This window comes from Oncorhynchus nerka, linkage group LG27 (assembly GCF_034236695.1).
Source record: "Oncorhynchus nerka isolate Pitt River linkage group LG27, Oner_Uvic_2.0, whole genome shotgun sequence".
NCBI lineage: Eukaryota > Metazoa > Chordata > Actinopteri > Salmoniformes > Salmonidae > Oncorhynchus > Oncorhynchus nerka.
In genome coordinates, this window is record NC_088422.1 from 48,420,191 (window position 1) to 48,444,029 (window position 23,839).

The window sequence follows — 23,839 nt, forward strand, 5'->3', positions numbered from 1 at the left end:
TCCCATGACACTAGTTTAAAAAACTAAAGAAAATACAAACACGGTATTGACATACTGTTAATGCTTTTTTTTATTAAGTAAATGCAAAGTTCCTTGCAGTATGCATTAAAATGGAAACCGCCAAGGTTGATCAATTCCACACCAAGGAGCATATAGCAGAGGCTGTTTGGGTTGTTGGAGTTTAGCAGCAGCGATACAAACACAGAAACCCCCTTGAGCACATCAACCGTCTGTCCCATCACACTGTATGGATGGATGGAGTCACAGTCGTAATGAGTGACACAGTGTTGGTAGGTAGACAGAGCTTTTTTTCTTTAAAAGAGGACAGAGGTACAGTACATCATGCATTCAGCTGGTGCTGTGGTTTTTCCCGTGCCTAAAGGATATCAGGGAGACCACTGTAGTCCTTGTTTGTTTTATTATGGGTTCTTTTTTACCAAGCAGAAGAGACATAACAATAATAATAATTAAATCATCAAAATACATTCTTAGAAAAAGTTAGTTCAAATAGTTTTGTTTTGTTTTTGTCTTAGTATATATGCTATATTTATATATTTTTGTTTTGTTTGTTTGTGTTTGATTGTTTGTGTTTGTTTGTTGTTGTTGGACATTTTACAGAGTTTTGGCAGCCCTCATTTCAAATCCCCCAAAACCTGCTTAAACAAATGAATGTGGAAGAAGAAAACATTCAGCAAGAGGAACAATTAAACAGGTTTGCCTATTTATCCACAAAACAAAAACAAAAAAGTTCCCCCATTAAAAACGTACTCTATATGTGCCAGTAAGTAGCAGAGAGATAGAACACAGAAAGCCATTACGTTTCAATCATGCTGGTGGCCATTTTAGTTTGGAAACAAAAGGAATTACTTAAGGAAGAAAAAAACATCCACAGGTTACTGCGGAGTTGGTTACCACTGATAATCAATGTTACCACAAAACGTCAATGACATGTTTAGAATAGAAACAGCAGCCCTGCAAAGGCATGGCCTTCAAATGATGCTCAGTGAAAAGTGGGAAACAAAGTAAAAACAGTGCTTTGACACGAGCTTGCGCCGCAAACCCGTCAGCAATAAACATATCATTTGAATTAAGATATCATCCTTAACCTTATTTAATAATTAAGTAAACTCAACATAGTTGAATTGTAATGACAACACTCAAACGCAATGACCTGTATGATCTATTTCTTGACCTTGAGAATGCAAATCAGAATTGTTTGGGTTTGCAGAGGGCACACATGCTGTAGCATTCAAGGTTGGTGTGTGTGCAGGGGGGAGGCAGAAGGAAGGTTCATTTAATTCTCAACAAAGACAAAGAGCATGCGAGGGTATTAAGTGGATGGTTCCAGCGAATGGAGAATGCATGCAGACAAATACATTTTGTTTTTTGCAAAAAGTACTTTAGTATTTTGTCGTGGTTATCACACAGCATTCATGGACGCATGCACGCACACAGACAGCACTTGATAGACCTTCAGACAGGTGTCAGGTCTCAGGGAGGAGAGGGGGAGCTGTGGCAGCATCACAAGTCATGTGGGCAGGCAGTTGGAGGTGGTGGCAGAGAGAAAGAGGGATAGAGTTACTGAGTGAAAGACCGAGAGACGGACAGACATGAAGGAACGATAAAACCATAAAGCAACACTCATCTACTCGTGCACTGATGTTAACATGAGATTTCTGCTGTTTGAGATTTCTTCTATTAGAGATTTCTGCCTCGTGAGATTTACGCCACTCTACCCTAAATCCAGATCTGACAAGACACTGCAGGGTTCCTTCACATGGATAGTTACATACAGATAGCCATGTATGAAACTCTGGTTACATGGAAGGTTATAATGATGGTAAAAATGGAGATCGCAAGGATATGGTATTGGTTGGTCAAGGAGAACCAGCAAAGTATAGCAACCCAACACCCAACCTCTTGATTAATTTGAAATCATGAATCCGTTCCTTCCTCTTTCCCCATTGTAAATACTATGCAAATTACTTTCAAGCCATTATACAGCACCCCAATACCTCAGCATTTGGTCTTAGCGAATAAATAGGATAGGAAGGCAGTCAGATATGTACCATGGACTTTTCCTTTGATAATATTGTATACCATTTATAAGATGCAGAGCCCTCTAGATTATACGTAGTTGTTTTTGTGTGTAATATACTTAAATATTGGTTATGAGAATGTATACAAGAGATACACATGCATAGGCTTTCCCATGGCATGACAGGACATTTCAAACATTTCAATGGCTTTCATCCACATCTATATGCAGTTACTGTTGTGAAACCAGACCACAAAATGGCGACACAACTTATATTTTGACAGGCAGACGGAGAGACAGACAGGCAGGAAACAGAGAAAGCTGACAAGAGGAGCAGATGCATTTTAATGGACTTTCAAGGAGAGTCTGAACACTATTGTAGTTTTGGATGACCGTGTGGCCGGAAGGTTGAGGTTATAGGTTAACCAAATCCAGTTCATAGTTATTCACCGCTCTCCGAGCATAGCCTGTCTGTATCTAGTTCTCTCCCTCTTTCATTCTCTCCATCCCTTTCTCTCACTCCAACACTCTTACAAAACCTTTAAAAAAAATAATTTAAAAAATAAAAAATAAAAACTGGAATCCCAGTTATGAACAATACACACCAAAGCAGGCTAGACCAGCTCTGACTGACATGGGTTTGGCCTTGTATACACTGAAATGCACCAGAGTCAGTTGGTTGGGAATGGAACTTAAACTGATTCGCCAATCAAAGCATTGTGACCTTGTTTCCAGGTACCACAAGTAGTCCTGCAAATATAAAAGTTTAGCAAAAGGTTTTGACTAACATTAAATAGCTAACAAACAGTATGATATATTTATTAACTAATATTCTCATCTTGCTCATGCATCAACAAAGTGGCAGGTATAATACTGGGTGCACATTATGATGCATAATGAAATCAGAAAGTAATCAATTTAACAAAACATCAATGTTCTTGTAAAATAAAATATTTCAAACGTTACTACAGACTAAGTGCAGAGCCTGACTGACCATGACGAAGCAGAACTGGTATAAAAGAGAACAAAAACAAACCCAAAGATATTCTTTACAGTACAAAACTTGGCACAGTATTATCGACCAGCTGTAGTGACACTCATTTCCCTGCTCCACTGCTGCATACGGCCCCTTCCAATTGGTCCACATCAGAAAGATCCGGAAGCCCCACTTATGGTTCTACGAGCAGAACACCCTGACAGAAACAGAGAGAGAGGGCAAGTGAGAGAGAGGTTACAGGCATTACTCATCCAGCTCACTTAGTAACAAGGGTTTTTTGATCACAACACTGAGAAATTCAAGTGACATTTCACATAGAACCACTGTGGCTGGCCTATACAAGCCACCATACGTTATTTTTGCAGCTTTTTAATGAGGCATTGTGCAAGTCAGCCTTAATTCTCCACTCCTCTTATGACAAGTGTATATGAATTTAAAAAAAGGAGTCTCTTATCTTTAAAAGCACAAACGCAGAGTGAGTGGAGAACATAACAGAGCCCCTCACTAACACTGCAATCCGGTTAGTTGAGTTGGAGCCCTTTTCAACTGATTTCTATGGTTACCCGTTCTGCATTTTGAAAACGGTCATAAATCAAACCAGAGGCTGTATCTCCAGTGTATCTACAGCTTTGCAGGTCCCTCCTACAAGTATGGCACAAACATGCAAAGACATCAAAGACGTCTTGGCGACAATTGGTCACCGTGAAAGAACTAGAAGGGAACAGAATGGAAGCTGTGGGTGGGAAACTCTAGACTCACTCGTCAGAGTCCTTTTTGCTTTCCTCGATGTAGGCGATGGATTCTGAACGCAGCCGGTTGGTGACCTCATAGGTACGCAGCGTGACACCGAAGATGTCCTCGTGATAACGGTTCTCGTCCTGCGAGGAGAGATGATAAGATTTGTGAGATAAGATGGGCACAGAATGATACAATAAACAAAATGAGGTTAGACGGGCACAAGAAGATACCATTGATTCAGTGTGGTGAGCTGTGGACAGATAGAAAAGACAGATACAGTGATGTGTCACTACACTGTCACTGTACAGTACAGCATTGCCTTCAAAAAATGGTTCAAATCGCCAAGGCTTAGATAAAAGCTTTCATTAGTTGATCAATAAATTGGACATTTTATGTTGCAGGCAGCGCTTTCAAAATGTGTATGATTATATACCCCCTCTGCTTAGTCAAAAGTGACCTAGCCATTTAGCTCATGTGACCCTTTGATTTCAATATTTTACGTACAGTACGCAGTCTGTACAGTTGGTTGTCTGGTGGTTTAAAATTGCTTATTAAAATCTTTGAAAGTTGTGTTTTTGGTTTCCCTTTCTTTGAGTCATTAAATGTAAGAGCCCTCCTTTCATTTCTCTTTTGAATCCCACTGAACAAAATTCTGAATGCGTCGGTCACATTCTGAAAATCATCCACAAGTAGGTATTAAGGAGTGCAATCATCTCAAAAAGTGAACCTTCCAAGGTCTAAATCTAAATTGCTTGACTTAGTTACTTTGTATGTTTTGTCCGTCAGGTTGGTTCATTTGTTAACAGTGTACAATATAGTGAAGCATATTGTCCCTACTCGGAGTTTGCTGATGTAGAACCCAGCGTCCTCCAGTGTCATGTTTCCCTGCAATTTGATGATCTGCTGGACGGTCTTGAGGACATCCCCGGCCATACCCACGTCCCCACACACATAGATGTGTCCTCCCTCCTCCCTCAGACACTGGTACACAGTCTCTGACAGCTTCTCACGAAGCACATCCTGCACATATTTCTGTGTCAGAGACATAGGGGAAGAAAGAGATCGAATGAGAGAGATTTAATAAAATCATACAGAGATATTTAATAGAATCATATAGAGATTAACAGGGAGAGAAAGATAGACTCATAGACAGTTGAAGGCAATGAACAGATTGTAGCGTTGGGGTTGAGGATAGTTGTGCATAAAATGGTGCTCCATGTGAGGAGTGAAGGGGAAACAAAAGGGATACACAATTCATAAATCCACATGCACACATACATCTCCCACATGACCTCTGTCTGTGTTGCTGTGTCTTTACTGTCAGAGACACATTTTCGTGTTTAACCCTCAGGTGCATTTTTGTCCCTGATGAAATCTAATTAGCATAATAAAAACATCCCCATAAAAATCAGTTTAAGCTGAAGATGTGTTTTTCTTTTGGATGAGCTGTGCTCAATCCGACACATCCTCCAATGGCAGCCTTCCACATCTGTGGTGGAATGTGGTCAAGCTACAGCGGTGTTTCACAAACCAGGAGACATCCCGAGAGAAAAAAAAAAAACATCGGTCTTCTCACCGAAAATGTATGTCGTGTCCGAACAGGTTTGCTCAACAAACTAATATAACCACTGTAAAAAGATAACACTTACAAACACGTACGTGTCAGTGATTTTGTTCTACGACCCCCACAAGCGTCACGGGACTCGTCTGACGTCGGTACCGCCGATCTGCCAACTTATGTCTGTAGTGTTCGAACAGTTTGGGCTAAACACTAATATGGGAATTATTTGTATTTCATTTTTGAGGGGATACCTAAAATGGGTCCTAAAATTCAAAATCAAATAGCTAAACGATCCTTGGTATGACCATCTTACAACAATTCCATACGTTAGTCCATTTAAAGTCTACTAGGCTAACTAAATCTTTAATGTTAACAGTACCTTTGGTCTACCAGGCTCTCTGGAGTAGGCTGTGTAGAGCTCTTTGAACACCTCCTTGTTCTTAGCCTGATTAGTCTCCTCCTTGTAGATGTGGTCTATCTGGGACTGCCGGCACCCAAATACCAGGATCATAGGGCAGGATTTGATCCCTACGGTAACAAACACATTACTTTGTAAGTTCAGATCCTAACTTCATCTTTCACTGAACTACAATGTTGGAGTCATCTAGATTAGTGTTTATGTATGTGTTCAAGCTCTGTAAAGTTGAATAAACACAAGTGATACTGGCAGCAGTGTGTGGGTTTTCCTTTTCTTTTAAGTCCTTATCAAATCATTTCCACACATACGTATACAAGTAAGATCAGGTGAGTAAATGCTTTTCCTATTCTAAAATATAAACAAACCATTGCGTTCATAGTCGAAAAGTTTCTGTTCCCAGAAGCTTCTGAAGGGGGCGATCCCAGTGCCTGGACCAACTAGGATACACGGAGCTCTGTGGTCCTTTGGCAATCGGAATGTAGGAGCACTACAATCAAAGTCATTTCCCCATCCAATTACAATTCAAGACATAACATTAAAAAAATACATTTACAAAATGATTGTAGCAAACACAATTTCAACTACGAATCAGGCCATTTTTAATAGCCCTAGCATCAAAGTGTTTTTCCTCAATGATTGTATTATACACACACACACACAGAGTCAATGTTGTATATGAATCATATACGGTACAATCATATATTATGAATACACCATATGACAATGTTGACATTTGTTACAGTCCAAGATATTCTCCAAACCACCACAATCATAGAATTACACGTATTCCATTCAACGAGTAAAACCCATCATGCAGCAATATCACACACACACACACACACACACACACACACACACACACACACACACACACACACACACACACACAGCAACGTTTTATACCCTCTAACAAAGCAGGGGACCATTTCTTCTGCCTCTATTCTGTTGAGCCATGATGAACATACTCCATGGTGGATAGGGCCCTCTCCATCTGAAAGAGAGGCAATTGCCCATCATCCACTTTACTTGCGTACCTCCTCCTCTCCACTACGCACCACGCAAACGGACACTGAAGTAGAGTACACATAATGCCGTTCCCTGGGCTAAAAGGGTGTTTGCCTCCAGTGTAGGCAAATGGCTAATTAAACCATCACTCTCAGCATCACGCACATCTCGGAGAACGAGAAACAGCTAGAAAGATGCTTGTCGCCCAGCTGTTTGTGTTTAATAACTGTCGGTTGAGGTAAATTGGTGCCGATTTAAGTCACGTCGAAGCATGAGAAATAATCTTTGTGGTTACTTACAATGTATGTAGTGTAATAGCATGCACAAATACAAACATATAAACAGAAACCAACTAACCCAAAACCAGTAAAGCATATGTCCAAATATAGAGATCTTAGACGTTATTGTCCAGTATTCAGACCCCTTGACTTTTTCCACATTTTGTTACAGCCTTATTCAAAAATGTATTAAATTATCTCCCCCCCCCCTTCAATCTACACACAATACCCCATAGTGACAAAGCAAAGACAGTTTTAGAAATGTCTGCTAATTTATAAAAAAAATCTAATTAAAATATCACATTTACATAAGTTGTTGAAGTACCTTAGGCAGCAATTACAGCCTTGAGTCATCTTGGGTATAACGCCACAAGCTTGGCACACCTGCATTTGGGGAGTTTCTCCCATTTTTCTCTGAAGATTCCCTCAAGCTCTGTCAGGTTGGATGGGGGGCGTCTCTGCACAGCTATTTTCAGGTCTCTCCAGAGATGTTCGATCAGGTTCAAGTCCGGGCTATGGCTGGGCCACTCAAGGACATTCAGAGACTTGTCCCAAAGCCACTCCTGAATTCTTGACAGTGTGCTTAGGGTCGCTGTCCTGTTGGAAGGTGAACCTTTATGGCAGTCTGAGGTCCTGAGCGCTCTGCAGCAGGTTTTCATCAAGGATCTCTCTGTACTTTGCTCCGTTTGTCTTTCCCTCGATCCTGACTAGTCTCCCAGTCCCTGCCGCTGAAAAACATCCCCACAGCATGATGCTGCCACCACCATACTTCATCATAGGGATGGTGCCAGGTTTCCTTCAGACGTGATGCTTGGCATTCAGGCCAAAGAGTTCAATCTTGGTTTCATCAGACCAGAGAATATTGTTTCTCATGATCTGAGAATCTTTTAGGTGCCTCTTGGCAAACTCCAAGCAGGCTGCCATGTGCCTATTACTGAGGAGTGGCTTTCGTCTGGCCACTCTACCATAAATGCCTGATTGGTGGGGTACTGCTGAGATGGTTGTTCTTCTGGAAGATTCTCCCATCTACACAGAGGAACTCTGGAGCTCTGTCAGAGTGACCATTGAGTTCTTGGTCACCTCCCTGACCAAGGCTTTTCTCCCCCGATTGCTCAATTTGGCTGGATTTCCAGCTCTAGGAAGAGTCTTGGTGGTTCTTCATCCATTTAAGAATTTTAGAGGCCACTGTGTTCCTGTGGATCTTCAATGCTGCAGAAATGTTGGTACCATTCCCCAGATCTGTGCCTAGACACAATCCCGTCTCTGAGCTCTACGGACAATTCCTTCGCCCTCATGGCTTGGTTTTTGCTCTGATACGCACTGTCAACTGTGGGGCCTTATATAGACAGGTGTGTGCCTTTCCAAATCATATCCAATGAATTGAATTTACCACAGGTGGACTCCAATCAAGTTGTAGAAACACCTCAAGGATGATCAATGGAAACTGGATGCACCTGAGCTCAATTTCAAAACTCATAGCAAAGTGTCTGAATCCCAATATAAATCAGGTATTTCGGTTTAATACATTTGCAAACATGTTTTCGCTTTGTCTTTATGGGGTATTGTGTGTAGGTTGCTGAGGATTTTTTTTTTAAGTTACATTTTTTAAAATTTTATAGCCTTATTCTAAAATGGATTTAAAAAAAATGTTTCTTCATAAATCTATACACAATACCCCATCTACACAGAATTCATTCTACACCTCTAAGCCAAGCCTAGTAGTCAGCCCTTACCCCTGGTTTTGTATGACACCACGGCCACGGTGAGGTGTATCTCCCCAGGGTGGACGTCCGGTGAGGAGCTAATGGAGTAGTATCTGGGCTGGAGCAAAGGCAGTTGGGTCAGCAGCAGGGTGGATGGCATCTGAATAGAGGGGAACTCCTCCAAAACCTCCACCATAGTCGGGTTGTTGTACCACTTCCATTCCTCATACTCCTGCAAGCCCTGGAGAGGAAAGAGGGGAGGAGGTATGTTTGTCTTGTACATTCAATATACCCTAATGTAAGGAGCCAGGCAACAAAAAAAAATGTATTGCTTCAGAGAAAAGGAGTTATTATGGCTGTTCCTCCAACTCCACACACCTAGAGGTATTCCAGTTAGGTATTCCAGACATATTCCAGTTAGATGCGGCACTCACAACAAGCTAATCTAATGCCTCTCCTGATGTGATTAAATGATGTATTATAGACTTCACATATTTTTGGGCTTTCTGGCTTTAGTCATATAAACTTAGCCTGACTACCTTGTGTAACCCACAGACACTGGGGGCCATGCAGCTCTGGAGTTGAACAGACAAAGAAATAGCCAGTAGCTAAAGATCCCATTGTGGCTTGTTGTTGTTTTTTATTCCTCCTCCCTACAAATTCTATTCTCTTTTTTAGTTTTTTAAGAATGAGTTGAACCGTGAAGAGTGAGTCACTTACTCGCCTGGCCAATGTAACGTTTTTAACACAATGGACGTGCGTTTTCTTCTTCTGTGGGAGTCACTGTATGGGGAGAGAATAGGCCTGTGGTTTACCAGGCGTGGGGATTAAATGTCTGAGCCAGCCCAAACTCACCTACTCTAAGGTTATTTTCAACAAGAGCAAAGTCTATGGCATCCCATTAATGATTTAAAAAATAACCCTGGGTTAAACTTTTGGATTTTTAAAACAGAAAAATAAACATTGTAAAGTCCAATACATATCGAGAGGAAACATATGATTGTAAGGAAAAACATCACAATTGTAAACAAAAACACATCCAGGAATTGCAAGCAAAAAATAGGAAACAGGATTTTTTATAATATATATATATATATATATATATATATATATATATATATATATATATATGTGTCATTTACAACAATCTGCTTTGCTTTGTTTGCAAGTTTTCCTCACCTACATTTGCCTTTCTCAGGTCTTTTCTTCTTCAGATTTCTACGGTTACAATACTTTTTTCCTACGCTTTCATTTTTGAACCAATGTTCACGTGGGGGTGTGGTTAGTAACAAAAAACTGTTACTATTGGTCAATACATTTGGAGTGACAGTTCAAAGACCACACCCACCGTCTGAACTAAGACCAGAGATGGTAAAGAAAGCCTTAATCTCTCCATTATCTCTGCTTAGAATTCAAACAAACCTACCAAGCCCTGCTGGATAGCCAGCAGCAACAGCCTGGCACATTTCCCCCTTTCATCAGTGGCTAAAACTTGTAAAAGTTAGTTATGTTTATTTTCATGGGCGAGGGAGAAAAGTTGTAATATCGGTCACCATCACATGCCTATTATTAGCTAACGTTACATACTGCCCACGGAAGGCATGACAAGCCGGTGCGAATGACCAGTGCACCTTGTATCAAGGTGCTTCCCAACGGGAGTTGCTTCCCACTGGGCAGCTGTATCTCATGTCGCCAGCGGTAGATAACGTGGCCAAGCAGCCTACACAATAAATCATTTGTAATATTTGTAGTAAACACCTGGATGTCACCGGGATTCAGTCTACTGCCCAATGGGGAGAGAAGCCAGGGTCGGTAGCATGAGTCTTCCTAACACTGAATTACTTCATATAAACTGTACTGAACTACACAGTTAAAACCCTTCATTACCTTACTGAGAGTCTCCAACTTCTTCCTCTGCTTGTCATTGGTGGCGAGGGAGGCAAACTGCTGCAGCAGAACAGGGCTGGGGGGTGTGGTGATGTCCAGGAAGTACTGGAAGGCCTGGTAGATGGTGCAGGGGGGAATCCGGGGCTCCTCTAGCCAGTTACTGATCACACCTTCAGAAGGACAAAAATAAACAGGCAAAGAAAAACGCCAGAAGAGATCCATCAAAACTTTGATAGTACAGTATTAGCCTTTTTTTGTGTGTATTACATTACCCTAAGAGGATTGGAGGATTGCATCTGGTATCAAACTCAGCTTTATTCAATTCATTCAAGTCCCATTGAGGTTAGAAGACCTCTTTTCCCAAAGGTGTCCAGGCCAAGGTCATGTTTTTGTCTGCAAGGGCATTGCTGGCTAAGATTATGAAACTAGGACCCAGTAGACTACTAACCCAGGGCTGTGTTCCTCTCCTCTAGGAACTCCACCTTGACGATCTGATTGACAGGTGGGGCATCCTCTAGCTTCTCTATAAGGGCCGTAACCAGGTCCTCATGGTTGCCAGGGAAGATGCCCAGATGGTCGCCGGGCTGGTACTTCAGGCTGTCCTCGTTATTTGTGTGAAGTCGAACAAATATGGTGGAGCGACTGCTAGGGGATTCAGAACAGTGGTTACAGTTTGTAACTATTGTACAGTTTGGAGTTCTACAGTAAATTTGCGTATGAAGTACAATTTGCTACAACTGATTGAGACTAAGAAAAGTCCTATTTCAAAATGTTCTCCAGTCTAGTCTACAGTATTGTAACAAAATCCACCCACTTGGATGTGGAACTTTGTAGGTTTTCGCTCTGTAAGATCTTGGCTCCATAGACCTTCTTCTTGTGGATGCTGTAGAGTGCTGTTGGAGGACACATTCACAATATGAAGCATCCATAATATGACATTGGAAGCCTTAAAGGGTTTACGGAGGCTACATTAGACCTAAAAAGTTAGGTTTTGTTTACAAAGTTCTCATTGAAACAGTGTTTAACTTGTGTTGTATTTTGTTTACCTTGTGTTAGTGCAGGGGCCTCAGCTGTGTAGGTGAGGCGGAATTTGCTCTTCTTCCAGCTTCGATCATTACTGATCAACAAATCATGTGCCTTCTCAATGTTCACGTCTCCAATGCAGAACACATCACAGGCAGCCTTCAGACAGACAACCATAGGCACTTGTAAGGACAAGTAATCATAGCTGTGTATAGTCCATTATGAAGACCTTTACCATTAGAGTGTGTATGTATGTGTATGTGTGTGTGTGTACAGTATACACACAGTACCAGTGAAAGTTTGGACACACCTACTCATTCAAGGGTTTTTCTTTGTTTTTACAATGTTCTTCATTGTAGAATAATAGTGAAGACATCGAAACTTTGAAATAACACATATGGAATCCTTTAGTAACCAATAAAGTGTTAACCAAATCCAAATATATCTTACATTTGAAATTCAAATAGCCACCTTTGCCTTGATGACAGCTTTGCACACACTTTGCACACTGGCATTCTCTCAACCAACATCATGAGGTAGTCACCTGGAATGCATTTCAATTAACAGGTGTGCCTTGTTAAAAGTTAATTTGTGGAGTTTCTTTCCTTCTTAATGAGTTTACAGCTGCAAGTCTCTTGGGGTATGTCTCTATAAATTGGCACATCTAGCCACTGGGATTTTTGCCCATTCTTCAAGGCAAAACTGCTCCAGCTCCTTCAAGTTGGATGGATTCCGCTGGTGTACAGCAATCTTTAAGTCACACCACAGATTCTCAATTGGATTGAGGTCTGGGCTTTGACTAGGCCATTCCAAGACATGTAAATGTTTCCCCTTACACCACTCAAGTGTTGCTTTAGCAGTATTCTTAGGGTCATTGTCCTGCTGGTGAACGTCCGTCCCAGTCTCAAAAATCTGGAAGACTGAAACAGGTTTCCCCTTAAGAATTTCCCTGTATTTAGCACCATCAATCATTCCTTCAATTCTGACCAGTTTCCCAGTCCCTGCAGATGAAAACATCCACCACAGCATGATGCTGCCACCACCATGCTTCACTGTGTGGATGGTGTTCACGGGGTGATGAAGTGTTGGGTTTGTGCCAGCCATAGCGTTTTCCTTGAAGGCCAAAAATCAAAATTTTAGTCTCATCTGACCAGTCTTCCATATGTTTGGAGAGTCTCCCATATGCCTTTTGGCGAACGCCAAACATGTTTGCTTATTTTTTTCTGGCCACTCTTCCATAAAGCTAAGCACTGTGGAGTGTACGGCTTAAAGTGGACAGATATGGACAGATACGCCAATCTCCGCTGTGGAGCTTTGCAGCTCCCTCAGGGTTATCTTTGGTCTCTTTGTTGCCTCTGATTAATGCCCTCCTTGCCTGGTCCGTGAGTTTTGGTGAGCGACCCTCTCTTGGCAGGTTGGTTGTGTTGCCATATTCTTTCCATTAAAAAAAAAAAAAATTGGGGGAGGGGGGGGTGATTTTACCCCTTTTTCTCCCCAATTTCGTGGTATCCAATTGTTTTAGTAGCTACTATCTTGTCTCATCGCTACAACTCCCGTACGGGCTCGGGAGAGACGAAGGTTGAAAGTCATGCTTCCTCCGATACACAACCCAACCAAGCCGCACTGCTTCTTAACACAGCGTGCATCCAACCCGGAAGCCAGCCGCACCAATGTGTCGGAGGAAACACCTGGCAACCTTGGTTAGCGCGCACTGCACCCGGCCCACCACGGGAGTCGCTGGTGCGCGATGAGACATGGACATCCCTACCGGCCAAGCCGGTTACGACAGAGCCTGGGCGCAAACCCAGAGTCTCTGGTGGCACAGCTGGTGCTGCAGTACAGTGCCCTTAACCACTGCGCCACCCGGGAGGCCCCCTTTCATTTTTTTAGAATGGATTTAAAGGTTCTCAGTGGGATGTCCAAAGCTTCTGATAATTTTTTATAACCCAACCCTGATCTGTACTTCTCCACAACTTTGTCCCTGACCTGTTTGGAGAGCTCCTTAGTCTTCATGGTGCCACTTGCTTGGTGGTGCCCCTTGCTTAGTGGTGTTGCAGACTCTGGGGCCTTTCGGAACAGGTGTATATATACTGAGATCATGACACTAAATAAAGTCCACCTGTGTGCAACCTAACTAATTATGTGACTTCTGAAGGTAATTGGTTGCACCAGATCTTATTTAGATTTTTTCATTTTTTTTTTTAGAATTTTTTGAAATAAGTCATTTTTTTCATTTCACTTCACCAATTTGGACTATTTTGTGTATGTCCATCACATAAAATCCAAATAAATATCAATTTAAATTACAGGCTTAAAAGCAACAAAATAGGAAGAATGAATACTTTTGCAAGGCACTGTACCCCTGCTGCAGAGGATAAGTTCAGAAGAGTTACCAGCCTCAGAAATTGCAGCCCAAATAAATGCTACAGAGTTCAAGTAACAGACACATCTCAACATCGACTGTTCAGAGGAGAGCATGTGAATCAGGCCTTCATGGTTGAATTGCTGCAAAGAAAACACTACTAAAGGACACCAATAAAAAGAAGAGACTTTCTTGGGCCAAGAAATATGAGCAATGGACATTAGACCGGTGTAAATTTGCCCTTTGGTCTGGAGTCCAAATTTGAGATTTTTGGTTCCAACCGCCGTGTCTTTGTGAGACAAGGTGTGGGTGAACGGATGATCTCCGCATTTGTATTTCACACTGTAAAGCATGGAGGAGGTGGTGTTATGGTGTGGAGGTATTTGCTGGTGACACTGTCAGTGATTTATTTACAATTCAAGGCACACTTAACCAGCATGGCTACCACAGCATTCTGCAGCGATACACCATCCCATCTGGTTTGAGCTTAGTGGGACTATCATTTGTTTTTCAACAGGACAATGACCCAACACACCTCCAGGTTGTGTAAGGGCTATTTTACCAAGAAGGAGAGTGACCTGGCCTCCACAATCACCTGGTTTGGGATGAGTTGGACCACAGGGTGAAGGAAAAGCAGCCAAAAAGTGTTCAGCATATGTGGGAAGACTGTTGAAAAAGAATTTCAGGTTTGAAATGCAGGTTTGAAATGCATTCCAGGTGACCACCTCATGATGCTGGTTAAGAGAATGCCAAGTGTGTGCAAAGCTGTCATCAAGGAAAAATATATTTGGATTTGTTTAATACGTTTTTGGTTACTACATGATTCCATATGTGTTATTCCATAGTTTTGATGTCTTCACTATTATTCTACAATGTAGAAAATAGTAAAAATAAAGAAAAACCCTTAAATGAGTAGATGTGTCCAAACTTTTGACTGGTATTATATATATTCATGCATGTGCATTACATTCATGCATGTGCATTACATTCATGCATGTGTGTGCGTTATATGCCCCATAAGGAATCGCCCAGTCACCCCACCTTGAAAACCTTCTTGGCCCAGTTTCTGAAGGACTCTTCCTGGCCACACAGCTCATCTCCCTCCCCCATGCGTAGGATGCGCTCCCCCCCCAGCTCCTCGAGCAGCGTGTCCACAGCGTGGGCAAAAGCACAGAAGTGTGGGTAGGCTCTTGAGCCAAGGCCAAACACTGAGAACCTGGAGAGAGAGAAAGAACAGAAAGAAAGAACGAGTGAGAACGAGAGAGAAAACGACAAGTACACAGGCATGCAAAGACACACTGATTTGATTCAGACAACCATACATCACCATCATCTGGCATCAACTGCATCATCAAGCTCAGTTTAGGAGCCTGATATTGCTGATCTACAGAGGGAGTCATACTCTATGGCTATGACAATGTCATCCTGTCTTCTGTTTTGTTATGTGTTAAATGTGTAACCAAAGTATGTATGCCTAGTAAGCTAGGTCTACTGTGTAGTCTAGGAATGCTATGTTTATGTTGGCAAAGTTTTTGAACCATTTAATTAAAAGGACCACAATGGAAATGTGTTTTTTCAAACGTTTGTGTGTCATCTTTGATGATTTTAAATGCGTGATTGTATTGTGTTTGAAATGGTCAAATCACTATCCATCTACATACAAGGGAATTGATCAAAATAGCCTTCTTCCTTCCTCAGTATTCACAGAACTCTATACAGACAGGCAGTCTGTCCCGTCTGTGTTGGGAAACACAGAGGTGGAGATGGTAAAAGGAGACATTCCCATCACCGTACACCCATCAAAAGACATCAGGTTTAAGAAGACATGTCCTGGGGGTTCTCCTCAGACAGAGGGGCTTGTCTCCCTGTCATATCAGTCCAAACACCTTGGCTATCACCTGTACTCACATGTCTGGATGTTTTGTTAACCTATTAAACTCTGCTCATGCGAAATACATATATTTATGCCTAGATTCAAGCAGAATTTGCTTTAAGACGCACTGGCCAACATCGCCATAGCTGATGTTTTGGCAGTGTTGGAGGTGTAATTATTGGTGAGTGGCTGCTTGTGTGTCACAAACCACTCCCTTCCCTATTATAGGATTTGATAGCTCTAACGCAGTTCCACCTAACGCAGTTCCACCTCCGATGCCAAAACAACCACTATGTAGGTGTCACCTAGTGCGGATCTGATAGAATCTAGCCCTTCCATCCAATCAGATTTTGTTTGACATAATCTTGGGCTTGCTTACTGTACCTGACGTTGGCGAGGGGTCCGGTGCTTTCAAAGTTGACCCTGGGCTCAGGTTCATCACTGGAGGATTTGCGGGTGTCTGAGTAGGAGGACACGCTGTTGAAACGCACCTTGTAACTCCTGAGAGAGAGGCAGATACAGGGACAACAAGTACACTCGCAGTATAGAATAGTACTTTATTAGTCCATTGCAGAGACAAATACTTCTGCTCTCCACCCAACCCTAGGCAAAAAACAAACACCCATTTTTGGAGGAGCACAGGGTCAGTCGCAGTGCAGCACCCCTGGAGCTATTTTAGGGGTTAATGGTCTTACTCAAGGGCACAAGTACACTCCCTCTCACAAAAAAAATATCTATTGCAGTTAAGTGTTTAGAAGTAAAGCTGTGAATCTGTATGAGGATGTCTGAGGATTACTGCAGCCATGATTACATCCCAATTGGCACCCTATTCCCTATATAGTGCACTACCCACTATGGACCCTGGTCAAAAGTAGTGTACTATATAGGGAATGTGGTGCCATTTGGGACGTATACCATAAAAAACATGCTCTGTTTGAATGGGCACTCACTTTCGGTCCTCTGTGTTAGATGTTGGATGTCTCATCTCCATCAAGGCAGCTCCGAATTTCTATACACAAACACTCAGTCAATCATTTGCAGGTTTACCTTATGTAAACGTAACCAAAATACAGATGGTATATACTGTAGTTGTGTGAATTAAACACACACACAGTACTGGTCAATCATACCTCTCCATTTTCAGGTGGATCTCCATTACCAAAGGTGCTGGTCACCGCCAACACAAGTGTTTCATGCTCCAGGTCCACCATGTCGTACTCATCCATTGACATTACCTATAGTAGTGGAGCGTGTCAATCAAGATATCATTGTGATGTGAACCAGAGCCATTTTGAAATAAAACAAAATAGAAAACGCATTTAAAATTTCCCACAAACAAAAAACGGCAGATATTCAAGACAGAAAAATACTCAGTTTTACCAAAATACCACAGAGACACTAAGGACAAAACCAAATTTCAAGTTACACATTTCAAGTTACCAGTAACTTCTCTTCAACCTTTCCCTCCTCTGTCAAAGACCACAAACATTCCACAAGGTTATGTGCCCAGGACCTGAGGCCATAGAGGACTAGTATCTAACGAACACTACTTGCATTAACAAGGTGATAATGTGCCGCAATACAATTAACACCCAGGCATCAGACTCGCCATCTGACTCTAGCAGCCTTCATGCCTACGGGCCATCATGCTGAGAGAACGAGAGGAAACAGGGGATGGACAAGACGACAGGGAGGAAGAGAGGAAATGCACAACCCAGCCCAGTCATTCATCCGCTCTGCATCTGCCTGTCTGACTCAAGTACAAGAAGATCCTTTCCTCTCGTATGATTGATTACATTAACAAATAGGAAGAAGAAACAGAAGATGTGATGTCCTGGAGGGAAACACTAGATGATTGAGAACCGCAGAGCTGTGTGTTTTTATTGTGATTTTTTTTCCAAACACATTTACACAGCCCGCAGTGTTTTATGATCTTATCTTAAACTACAGCTCAACGCTTGGCTGGGTTGATTCCGTCGCTGTGTCCCCTGGCGCTTTGCTGCATGAGAGGGAATGGGAAAGTGACAAAAGACACATTTCCGTGCAACTTCGCCTTCTTGGTGTGAAAACTGTCTCCTCGCTTTTTTTTCAAATCTGCAGGCCTCAGCTTTGTCATTCAAGAAAGTCCCCCCCCAAAAAAGACATGACACAAACAGTCAAACTGTGTGGTTTACCTTTGCCTTAAAAAGGCATGCTTCAAAATCTCAAAGGAGTTAAGGGGAAAGTTTTGAAGTAGGCTTTTTTTTAGGTTCTATTCAAGATCACAAATAGACATGACACATCAACTCAAATTGAACTTGTGTGGTAGCTATATGAAAAATTTAAAAAGTTACCTTTGCATCAAAGGCATGCTTGAAAATCTCACATAAGGTTTTTGCATAGTCTTGAGACTTTCCGGTCTCGGTGGCGAATAGTATCGTAGCTTTGACTCTCTTAGCCATGGCCTGGCCCATTAGCTTGGCTGAAAACTTCACAGCCCTGCACACACAGAGACAATACATTTATAATTCACAACATAATAAAATGGCTATAAATAAACACTTTAAAATGGTTCATTCATGAAAGGTTTGATATCATGTAACCAGAAATAAAAAACGGAAGTTAAATCATAGCCCCCCCCCAAAGTCTTCTAAACTCAGATGCCTACTGTAGCTTACTAGCTTCCTTCCGTGCTCGTGTGGTTCGCTCGAGCAGACAGGCAGTGCTGCATGTCATGACTAAACAGCGGATGGCAATCATAGCTCGTCGTATCCTCGGGGCAATTCCAATAATAACTCAGAACCCACCCAACGCACGAAAGAACGAAAAAAGTTAAACGCTTATATTTCACCATTGTTCTGATTACTCCCTTTGGGGTTGATTGAGTGAATTACACCATTGAGTAGATCAGCTTCCTCTCCTCCCTGTGTCTGTACCACTACCTTGTCTCATCCCATCCCATTCAACGAGTGGCACAAAAAGGAGCATAAGAGCAAATGGAGGATAAACAGACAAAGGTGACCAGCTGGCCCCCCTATAATATAATTGTACCCTTCAACCGAAGAACCATAAATCTCTGTTTTGGAAAAAATTTATATTTCTAGTTGTGTAGTGAATAATCCAGAGTCTTGATATGACAAAGACTATAAATAGACAACATGTACAATACATTTCCATGACTGTCTAGAACTCTGGACATTACAGTAGAGCTAATAAGATACAAAATCACTAACATACTATATTTAGGCATAGTTCTCAGTCCCAAATGGATGACTAGGAAACAAGTGGGCACTTCAGTCTAAAAAGCAAGCAGGGCTGCACAGGCGACCTCTGACCCCAATTTAGGTGAAGCATAATGTTGTCCTAAGGCGTAATGAAAAGACTCTCTCTCTCTACTCACTTGGCCAGTTTCTTGAAGCCAATGGCTCTTTTCTTGGTGGGTGTCCCATTGTTTACTTTCCACACATGGTTATTCCATGGGTCAGCCTGTAGCAGAGAGACATAGTTACAATAGTCTTAGCATACAGGTCATTGGATGGCATTACTGTACATTTGAAGGACATATTCTGATCCTGACCTGGGGTCAAATACATACTGTATGTGAAATACGCTGCTAAAGTATTAGAAAATATTTTACTCTGACCTGGCCACACAAACTCTCCTTCCTCCTCACCTGATACTCAAAGGATGGCGTGAGGCGATAGTTGAGCATCTCCTGGTGAAAAACTGGGGTGATGCTTCCAGACATTGGGGGTACAATCCAGACCCAGTCCCCCGGGCAGCCCCCCCGCACCCTGATCTCATTCTCCATGTGCTTCATGAAGGACTCTGTGGCAGAGTGGTGGTCCACTATGGTTACCTTAGAAGACTGGGAACATATAATGGCGATCAGTTCCTGTCTGAGGAATTCAATCATTGCAATTGTTTCAGGTTGACATTTAGTAGTACATATTATTTCACCTTTATTTCTCGTCCCTCGTGACAGCCTTAACATTGGTTCTGGGTGCCGAGATTCCACAATTTCTAACATAATGTAAAGACTTCTAAAGAATAATGCTTTAGGCTTTAATTTATATACAGTCTAGAAATGTGCAGATAATACAATAGAAGAACACTTGGCAATCACCTGAAAACTGTAGAGGACTGCTATGTTGATCTCCACCAGTGCCTGGTCCTTCCACAGAGAAGAGGTCTTTCTGGTATCCAGAGCCATCAGACTGGCCACTTCCTATTGGACAGAGCAAGACAATACTGTAATAACAATAACTGTTGTTGATAACTTAAGGTTATTTGCGTAACCCCAGTTCTCCGATATTACGAGTGAGACATCGCACTATGCCGATTCACCAGAAGTAGCTTGAAGGAACAATTATACACGTCTGTTGGAGACCAACAGGTCGAGTGGGGAAATGATGGAGCCTCTCCCCTCATACTAAAAAAGACCCTCGCCTGCCCTCTGATCATTCTTGAGTGTGTCAAACTTCCTTACACTCTTGCGAGTAGGGGAATGTGGTGAGATGTAGAGCTGGGACGATAAACCCAAAATGATCGACACCGACCATACCGATCACTTATCGCAGGCATTTAGCTGATATCGTTCATTACGATAAGTAGCCTATACTAGAGAAATGTGAAGTTTGAAATGAAATAAGTTTGCTAATATGGGTAATTGTTAATGGGACAACTGATAGCTACAACCACCGTAGTAGTAGTAGTACAAAAAAAAACAACTGGTGCACATTAATGTTATAAACTTATATTTAGGTATTGTTAACGCATCAATTCAGGCAATTTATCGCGACATGGATTTTTGACAATGACGCCCAGCTCAAGTGAGATGTCTCACTCATAATATCAACATACTTTTTCAATTATTTGCTTTAACATCTCACTGTGGGATATGACCAACTCCTGTAATCACACATGCTCTACGAAGAAGGACAGTCTCAATATTAACCCAGAGGCAATGAGGACAGTAAATCAAAAGTACGCGCCAATGAAGGCACAGTGATGTCGGTAGAACTTCATAAAAGTTGGAGGGGATGCCCAACAAGCTGCATCACAAATCTCCTGCAAGAAGATGCCCTTGAACAGTGCCCAGGAAGTCCCTAGTAGATTGAGTCTACGTGCTTTTGCGGCACAGCTGGACTTCAGGCTAGAAGGTTTGAGACCTGCTCCCTGCCTGTTTCATTACAGTATTCTGTATTGGCATTACCAGAGAATTTAAAACCTTTTTTGTAATAACATAGTATATGGGATTTGATTTTAAGAAATTTGGCTTAATTCATTTCATTAATATTATGGTGTTTCCATTCAGAGAAAAATTGTCCGTTTGTAAATTCAGACCGTTTCGCTCTCGGAGCGCACACTGGACGTTCGGGCCCCGAAGAGTAGGCTTGATTTGAGCGTTGACGGCAGTCAAGCACCCAAGCTAATGTTGGCTAGCTACTTCCAGACACAAATGAGACCACTAACCATTTTACTCACCCTAGCAGAGCTGGTAAAGCAGTCGTTTTGAAGTAATCGCAAAAAAAACAGGCTTTATTTTAGTGCATTCTTCACCCTGCCAGCTCCTATTAGTTCAATTGAGCACCGTGGCACCAACCCGCCTTCCGAACGTTCTATTCCCAGCTTATTGTTCAACGTGACAATGCCTGCTTCGTTATTTTTGGCAATGAGACCTGCTCACGTTGTTTTATAGTTAAAATGTAAACAAAAATAATATTGGAACTCTGCAGTCTTCCCATTGTTTTCTATGGGGGAAATATAGGCATGTCTGTCTATTTCGCCAAATATCTTGCAATGTGTATATTTAGATTTTTTTCAAGTCAGGTGTAACCAGTGTGAAATTGCAGGTATGTATACATGCGTTATGATTAACGAGACGTGGTGTGATCATAACAACATACAGGAATTCAAGTCCTTTTGTTCACCTGACTCAGAATTCCTTACAATCTACCAAGAGAATTCTCTTTGATCATAATCACAGTTGTATATATTCCCCCCCAAGCAGACACATCGACGGCCCTGAAATAACTTCATTTGACTCTATGTAAACCACATATCCTGAGGCTGCTTTTATTGTAGCTGGGGATTTTAACAAGGCTAATCTGAAAACAAGGATCCATAAATTTTACCAGCATATTCATTGCGCGACCCGGGCTGGCAAAACCCTGGATCATTGTTATTCTAACTTCCGCGACGCATATAAAGCCCTCTCCCGCCCGCCTTTCGGAAAAGCTGACCACGACTCCATGTTGTTGCGCCCAGCCTATAGACAGAATCTGAAGCACCCGGGCTCAGGTCTGTTCAACGCTGGTCCGACAAATCGGATTCCACGCATCAAGATTCCGTCGATCACGTGGACTGGGATATGTTCTGCATAGCGTCAAACATTGATGAATTAGCTGATTCGGAAGCAAGTTTATTAGCAAGTGCATCGGTGACGATGTACCCACAGCGTCTATTGAAACATTCCCCAACCAGAAACCGTGGATTTGATGGCAGCGTTCGCAAACCACTGCTTTTAATCAGGGCAAAGTGACCGGAAACATTACCGAATACAAACAGTGTAGCTATTCCCTCCACAAGGCAATCAAACAAGCTAAGGATCAGTATAGAGACAGTCGCAATTCAACGGCTCAGACACGAGAGGTATGTGGCAGGGTCTACAGTCAATCACGGACTACAAAAGAAAAACCAGCCCCGTCGCGGACCACGATGTCTTGCTCCCAGACAAACTAAACAACTTCTTTGCTCTCTTTGGAGGACAATACAGTGCCACGGCCAACTACCAAAACCTGGGGGCTCTCCTTCACTGCAGCCAACGTGAGTAAAACATTTAAACGTGTTAACCCTCGCACGGCATCCCTGGCCGTGTCCTCAGAGCATGCGCAGACCAGCTGGCTGGTGTGTTTACGGACATATTCAATCAATCCTTATCCCAGTGCTGGTCCCACATGCTTCAAGAGGGCCACCATTGTTCCTGTTCCCAAGAAAGCTAAGGTAACTGAGCTAAATGACTACTGCCCCGTAGCACTCACTTCAGTCATCATGAAGTGCTTTGAGAGACTAGTCAAGGACCATATCACCTCCACCCTAGACCCACTCCAATAGGTTCACAGACAACACACTCACAATGCACACTTACCTAACCCATCTGGACAAGAGGAATACCTATGTAATAATGTAATAATGCTGTTCATCGACTACAGCTCAGCATTTAACACCATAGTACCCTCCAAACTTGTCATTAATCTTGAATCCCTGGGTCTCGACCCCGCCCTGTGCAACTGGGTTCGGGACTTCCTGACGGACCGCCCCCAGGTGGTGAGGGTAGGTAACATCTCCACTGCGCTGATCCTCTACACAGGGGCCCCACAAGGGTGCGTTCTCTGCCCTCTCCTGTACTCCCTGTTCACACATGTCTGCGTGGCCATGCATGCCTCCAACTCAATCATCAAGTTTGCAGACGACACTAGTGGTAGGCTTGATTACCAACAACGACAAGAGGGCCTACAGGGAGGAGGTGAGGGCCCTCGGAGTGTGGTGTCAGGAAAATAACCTCACACTCAATGTCAACAAAACAAAAGGATATGATCGTGGACTTCAGGAAACAGCAGAGGGAGCAGCCCCCTATCCACATCGACGAGACAGTAGTGGAGAAGGTGGAAAGTTCCTCGGCGTACACATCACAGACAAATTGAAATGGTCCACCCACACAGACAGCGTGGCGAAGAAGGCGCAGCAGCGCCTCTTCAACCTCAGGAGGCTGAAGAAATTCGGCTTGTCACCAAAAAAAAAAAACTTTTACAGATGCAATCGGTATTACCACCTGGTACCACAACTGCTCCACCCACAACCTTAAGGCTCTCCAGAGGGTAGTGAAGTCTGCACAACGCATCACCGGGGGCAAACTACATGCCCTCCAGGACACCTACAACACCAGATGTCACAGGAAGGCCAAAAAGATCATCA

At 42.5% G+C, this 23,839-nt stretch overlaps 1 protein-coding gene across 3 annotated transcripts in view; it reads right to left on the reverse strand.

Annotated features, from left to right (window-relative positions):
• Window positions 1-52: 52 nt before the first annotated feature.
• The window catches only part of nos1 (nitric oxide synthase 1 (neuronal)), a 62,463-nt gene continuing 38,676 nt past the window's right edge, over window positions 53-23,839 (reverse strand). For 2 of the 3 annotated variants that reach the window (XM_029638453.2, XM_065011720.1), the window contains 19 exons: window positions 19,989-20,090; window positions 19,536-19,730; window positions 19,263-19,348; window positions 18,217-18,361; window positions 17,014-17,118; window positions 16,834-16,892; window positions 16,268-16,384; window positions 15,052-15,226; window positions 11,672-11,807; window positions 11,440-11,518; window positions 11,074-11,270; window positions 10,626-10,795; window positions 8,769-8,979; window positions 6,656-6,743; window positions 6,118-6,239; window positions 5,714-5,862; window positions 4,611-4,805; window positions 3,795-3,913; window positions 53-3,231 (listed from right to left, as the gene is read on the reverse strand). In XM_029638453.2, the coding sequence (XP_029494313.2) occupies window positions 3,216-3,231; window positions 3,795-3,913; window positions 4,611-4,805; window positions 5,714-5,862; window positions 6,118-6,239; window positions 6,656-6,743; window positions 8,769-8,979; window positions 10,626-10,795; window positions 11,074-11,270; window positions 11,440-11,518; window positions 11,672-11,807; window positions 15,052-15,226; window positions 16,268-16,384; window positions 16,834-16,892; window positions 17,014-17,118; window positions 18,217-18,361; window positions 19,263-19,348; window positions 19,536-19,730; window positions 19,989-20,090 (2,466 nt within the window). In that variant the 3' untranslated portion in view covers window positions 53-3,215. The remainder of the gene's footprint in view (window positions 3,232-3,794; window positions 3,914-4,610; window positions 4,806-5,713; window positions 5,863-6,117; window positions 6,240-6,655; window positions 6,744-8,768; window positions 8,980-10,625; window positions 10,796-11,073; window positions 11,271-11,439; window positions 11,519-11,671; window positions 11,808-15,051; window positions 15,227-16,267; window positions 16,385-16,833; window positions 16,893-17,013; window positions 17,119-18,216; window positions 18,362-19,262; window positions 19,349-19,535; window positions 19,731-19,988; window positions 20,091-23,839) is intronic. The other variant, XM_029638454.2, reaches the window with a different exon arrangement.